The following is a 6,402-nucleotide window of genomic DNA, read 5'->3' as shown; positions in this document are numbered from 1 at the left end:
CTATTATGCTATTTTGCTAGACGACATGTTTGTGAAACGTATTCTGGTTTTAAAACTTTAAAAAAGCGTCTGCAAACACCTTAAAATGACCTTTTTTCAGTCAGTTCCCTTCGGATTTACTTCGAGAGTTTACGGGTATTTCCGGTCCCACCTAGACCACGGGATTTTATGACGTCATAGAGAGACATCCTTAGCACTTAGCCTATGACGAGCGTAGTCAACAGGTGAATAAAACTCAACAGCATTGTGAAAACATACATTGCTGGTGGTTGTAATAGACATCAGTAAACAAAAACTACAGTCTACATGTCTCATTAACCAACATTTACCGATATTTACTCACACTTCCTGACTAATTGTCAGTGTCTGTTTTAGTAACATTTAGTAACAAAGTAAACATATTTCATCTCGAATAGATATACTAGCTATTAGAATACCCATATTATCAGCAATAAAAGTGTAACAAGTGCAGTTTTTGTCTAGTTGTCACAAAAACAGAGCCAGTGAACACTAACCTGCAGCAGGCTGCAAAAAGCTGGGGCGTTGGTTTGTAACGAATTGGTTCAAATATCAATATGTCACCTTTATCAATCAAAAACAAGATGCAAATTCCTAATATTTCGTCGTAGAATACCTTTCAATTACCGGTACCAAGCAAATATTAAGTCTACAATGATAAATTGCATGTCGTTACCTATAATCATGTTTGCCATACTGGCTGTGAATCCTAGATCTTTCTGGAAGTATCTGGGCATAAACATTGCAAAGCCAATCGGAGCATTTAGTGTGTAAACTAACGCAGTCAGCATGAAACCTGGATTCTTTAACATGGCTAACACCGATCGTAGAAAATCTGGGAAAGGTAAAAATATAACCATTGATACACAATGTAATTATTTCCAGTGCCATAGCTCTTGCAGGTTTTATCATTTTGAAGTTGGTATGTGGACCGTGAATGATATATGTTTTACATCCGAATTCTCACCCGTCACTCATCATGTCTACACTATATAGTACGTACAAGTAGACTATTATCCAACGTTTGTGCTTTAACATTCATAAAACAATACAAGCGAATTGTTCCCCCTGTCCACACTCGCTGGTCTAGAAATGTTGTTTTTAGTTTGGTTTCGCTGAATTAGTTTGTGGTTATGTTCATTTGATGCTCATATTTCGATGCCGTACCACAGATATGTAACGATATAGCTATGTTTATATTGCTTTGTATTGAGAACGTACCAATAACACAATGAATTATGGAGCAGAGAGTCTCACCCATTCTAATGTGCCACAGCACCTTATTGCACCAGCCAATTACACAATTTCAGTTTTTTAAAGTGGGAAAACGTTCCTAAGTTGTATTCAGAAGTAAAGTTTAAAGAAGTATCGTTCGGAATCATAAAACAGTAATAATAACCTGTTTTGGCAGAATTTCCTCTGTAAGAATGACTGCGGACCGTCGATCAGAAAAAGCAAAATTAACATAAACATAAGCATCCATCTACCTCTAACGTTATGAATTTTCCCCTCTTCTCTTCTTTCAGACTTAAGTTTGTCTTCTCCCATTTTGTCACTGCCTGCATCGTTGGTTGGAAGATATTTAGGGAACAATAACAGTGGAAATGCCAAAATAACCAATATTGGTATGCATATAGCTATCGGCAGCCACCAGGCACCAACCCACCTAGGGTCGGAATCATCTATGTTAATATCTGACATATCCACGCGATTGAAGTCGACGTATAATGTGAGAGTGGCTGGAGAGATCATTCCAAAGCCTAGTGGGATACCTAATCCGAGAGCACTATCCATCAAACCTGGGGTGTGAAGAACAGAATTACATAAATTAAACTATTGAATCCGAACGAGAATTTTATACCGCTTCATATTTTAGGCTGGGGTCAGAAGTCACGGGGGGGGGGAAGAAATTGGGGGGGGGGTGACAATTCTGATGGTCTGTAGGGGGGGGGGCAAAATATTTTGCTCATGATTTGAACCAAATTAAACCTCAGGAGCGGTCGTTTACCGAGTAAATACCTTCTAAAACCTATATTCAGCGGTGAGTTGGGTGACAGCCATGCGAATGTATTTGTGTATGCCTTCCTCCGTCTTACCCTCTGTCTGTCTGTCTGTCTGTCTGTCTGCATATCTCTCTCTCTAGTCTCTGTCCCTTTGTCTCTGTCTGTCTGTCTGTCTGTCTGTCTGTCTGTCTGTCTGTCTGTCTGTCTGTCTCTCTCTCTCTCTCTCTCTCTCTCTCTCTCTCTCTCTCTCTCTCTCTCTCTCTCTCTCTCTCTCTCTCTCTCTCTCTCTCTCTCTCTCTCTCTCTCTCTCTCTCTCTCTCTCTCTCTGTCCTGTCGCGCGATCGCGAGATCGAATCTTGGAATTTGAAAATTCAACCTCCACGAGCTCAGCATTTGCTCACTTTGCTCAATTTCCTCATTTACTAAAAAAGGGAGGGTAGGACACTTTGGTCTTCTTTTTCGTCGTAAGCTGGAAACCACATCGCCCTCGCTCGTATTTGTTTACTCAGTCAAATGATGTTGTTACATTTTCTCTTTCATTCAAAGGTATATTTTGAAGCGACACAGATATGACGACTAATGTTTAATGATTATCTGTACGTAATTTTATGAAAATAATATAGACCGGAATCAACTGTGTGTTCGAGCCTACCGCAACTCTACGGCACCAAATATTGATTAAACCAAGATATTATCAATTGTGTTTTTGTTTATATCCCTCGCAAAAGACGCAACGTTTCGGAGCTTCAGTTCATGTAATATGCTGTTTCGGCAATCTGTTTTAATGTCGCACAAACTCCACAATGTACTGCAACATGCGAAATATATATATCTCACCACAAGAGGGCAGCAGGTGGTATCAAGCTTCGAGAGAAAATTCATGTGTCACATGTTCTATTTGAAGCGTCTTGATTGGTTTATTCGATGCCGTGTCCTACATGCGTGTCCTACCCCTCTGTATTACAAGCGTCGATTTTGCACCATGTCTATCCGTATACTTTCTTTTTTCTTTATTCTTTTATGGAGTCTTCCATATTTATATAAACTTTTTTTCTGCGATTATTATAAAAAATGTTTCATTTTTTTAAAAGACCAGAAAGTGTACAAGTACATACATATAATATTTTTAATCATTCCATTTCTGGCCTTATACCCAAAATAACAAATATGTGTAGACGTGTATAATGAATTTATTAAAATAAATATACTATAAATAAAGAAGTAAGTATGTAAATGTGACTCATAGCTAACTTGGGCCTTTATTACCTGTATGGCATTATCATTTTCGAGTTTCACCAGAATTGTTGCCTCATGCCCCTGACTGGAGCGCCGCAACGACTTAAACCCCCTTCCACACCCTCCCCACTCGCTATCATGGTGGATACTGTTCTGCTCAATATCAAGATTGAATGATACAACCCTGCTGACTAAGTATCTCAAAGTACAGCCCAATGTGAGACCTTTTTGACAAAGTCCACATATATTTGGAAAGAAATCTCTCATTGTTATGTATGGACGCTAAAGTTGATTTCCACTTTTGTAGCGCACCATACTGTACAACTCTGAAGTGGAGGGGGCTACGAAAATACTTGACTTCATTTCGGGGGAGGGGGGGGCATGAACTTTTTTGAGAGCTCGAAGGGGGGGGGGTGCGAATTTTTTTTAACCAAAAATAATTTCTCCCCCCCCCCCCCCCGCCGACTCTAAGTTGTAAATAAGTTTGTTTATCTTGGAAGACGTTGCAACGTCGTAAACCACAGGCATCTTTTACGGCACCGACCAGAACGTACAGCAGAAATGTGTACTCTGGCTGACGAGAATGAGGTATCGTGGCAAAAGTGAATACAACATACAGTTGTACTGCAGGTTTACAATTCGACGTAAATTTATGGCTATGGCATACTATTACTACTCCAACGTCACACAGAGGTCTTGAAAGTCGACTAACTTTTCATAGGTACATACATAGGTTACAGAAAGCTGTCCAATTTTGAACAGTTGTCCCAAGCCATATCAAAAACAAATAAACCAGGTCTATACGTTTGAACGGTGCAAGACAGGGCGTTACACGTCTATCATGTACGCCCCCTTTTCATTTTATTCAATACAACCATAGACAGTGGAATCTATGATGCAACTTAGAACTGTTTGTCATGGCATTCGTTACAGAACAGAAAATACATGCCTGTGGTTTTATAAATACGCCATGATAAAATAAAATATGATTCGTGTAATGAGCGAAGGTGCGACCGTGAGAAATTCAGAAATCATTTGAATATTATCATGACGCAATACTTGCATTGATTTCTGCTTTTGATATATCTCTGTTTTTAGATATACGTTTACTTGTCTGTGTTAAAGTGAGGACAAGATTCATATTACATGTAATATATATGTACTGAGGGTGAAATTTACTTCATTAAGATTTTGAAGACCATAGTCAACTATTCTATGGCTTTGAACTATGTGTTTGGCTGTTATAAGCCTCGAAATGGCGGCCTCTTGCATGCCTTAATCTTTTAAAACCATTTTCACCGTGCATGTCCGAATGGGACGCCCGCCACACACAGCAGTTAAAATCGGGATATAGAGGCCGAGGATGGGCCTGATTATGGGTGGCGGGAGGACAGGAGGAGTTGCCAAAAAAATCACAGAGATATTTTCTTCTCAACCCCCCCCCCTCCATTTAAATTCTAGTCGTTACCTTTAAGTAATGAGTGCATTTGCGAAAATTATGAGCGTAAAATGTCTTGAAGAATCATTCATGCAGAGAAAAAGTTTGAGTGATTCGAGTTTTTGATCTGTCGTATATGTGTGATTGAAGTGTACTAGAATTGGTACAACTTACCCAAATATATGGCAGCACTTTTCCCAGCGAAATCGTCAACGTAGGAAAAACCAAGCGGGAATATGAAACCGTACGCAATACCTTCAAATGCCTTACCAGTGAGAAACAAACGATACGCCAATGCATCATTTTCCCCTTGCGCTATTTCACTATTGCTACAATCCGTTGTCACGTTTGAACCACAAAGACCACGAGTCTGACCGCTAGTTTCAGATGAAAAATTGCCAGCCTTGTCAAATTCGTATGGTTGTGATAAAAAATGGGGCAGGATGAGGAAAATGTACCCTGCTCCGAACAGAATATAGCCACAAAATATCCACCGTGGACGATGGCTCGAAGGTTTACCGATGAAAAAACTCACAAATGGAACAGTACACAGCGTTCCAATATTAGCTGTTGCTATAATAAATCCCTGTTGGGTTGCTGAAAGGCTGCAAAAGTGAAAAATGAAAGTTATACTTCTAAAATAAACTAAGAAAATATTTCAAAGCCGTCTTGAATAAATAAGATTTTCTCATGACATGACACCATAACAGAAATTTTAATGTGTAACAACTCTAATATCTGGATCTGACGCACCATGGCCATTTGTAATGAATGAGTGCTGAAGCAAACAAATGTATGTATGTATGTATGTATGTATGTATGTATGTATGTATGTATGTATGTATATATATATGTATGTATGTATGTATGTATGTATGTATGTATGTATGTAACTATGTATGTATGTATGTATGTATGTATGTAACTATGTATGTATGTATGTATGTATGTATGTATGTATGTATGTATGTAACTATGTATGTATGTATGTATGTATGTATGTATGTATGTATGTATGTATGTATGTATGTATGTATGTAACTATGTATGTATGTATGTATGTATGTATGTATGTATGTATGTATGTATGTATGTATGTATGTAACTATGTATGTATGTATGTTAACTGAAACGCAATTAGTATGTTACCTGTATCTCTTTTCAATAGTCGTTAAAACTGAGACCGTGGTGCTATAGCAGAGATAATACAGGACTCTCAGGCAGAATAGTAATGCTACAAATATTCGTATGTCCTTGATGATCCACCGACCACCATCTTTGTCATCCTTCTTCTTGGTCGATACTTCTCTGTTGTCGTACTTCTCTGTGATTAAATAGAAAGTTTCGTTAATAAAAATTATTGGGAATTGTGGTACTCTCTTTGTATATAGGAAAGTAGAGATTGCAATGAGTTCAACTCAAATACTAATGGTAACAGACGTTTTAGAAACGACTAGAGGCATTATCAATTTGCAGTTATATCGTTTCTGAGAAATGCTAATTCTGTTATTACCAGTCAACTATATCTATTTCATTCTTTATTCTTCGGTTGTAGGGTCCAATCCTACCAATTTGAGTTGAAATCGTGCTTGAAGTCAGAACGAATCAACAACAAACAAACAAACAATAGGAGAGAAATATTGCGACACTAAAGCACCACTTACCTTTGGTATTGCTTTCATCGCCATCTTTTCTGAGACTGTCCAT

The 6,402-nt window shown here is 38.3% G+C and overlaps 1 protein-coding gene across 1 annotated transcript in view; it reads right to left on the bottom strand.

Annotated features, from left to right (window-relative positions):
* LOC144453691 (solute carrier organic anion transporter family member 5A1-like) overlaps positions 1 to 6,402 on the bottom strand; it is a 12,283-nt gene extending 5,881 nt beyond the window's left edge. Inside the window, exons 1-5 of the mRNA XM_078145023.1 lie at positions 6,360 to 6,402; positions 5,845 to 6,019; positions 4,870 to 5,300; positions 1,506 to 1,817; positions 695 to 853 (exon numbers count right to left, since the gene is read on the bottom strand). Coding sequence (XP_078001149.1) covers positions 695 to 853; positions 1,506 to 1,817; positions 4,870 to 5,300; positions 5,845 to 6,019; positions 6,360 to 6,402 — 1,120 coding nt within the window. The remainder of the gene's footprint in view (positions 1 to 694; positions 854 to 1,505; positions 1,818 to 4,869; positions 5,301 to 5,844; positions 6,020 to 6,359) is intronic.

Source organism: Glandiceps talaboti, chromosome 2 (assembly GCF_964340395.1).
Source record: "Glandiceps talaboti chromosome 2, keGlaTala1.1, whole genome shotgun sequence".
In the NCBI taxonomy this organism is placed as follows: Eukaryota; Metazoa; Hemichordata; class Enteropneusta; family Spengelidae; genus Glandiceps; species Glandiceps talaboti.
This window is presented reverse-complemented; position numbering and strand designations above follow the sequence as displayed.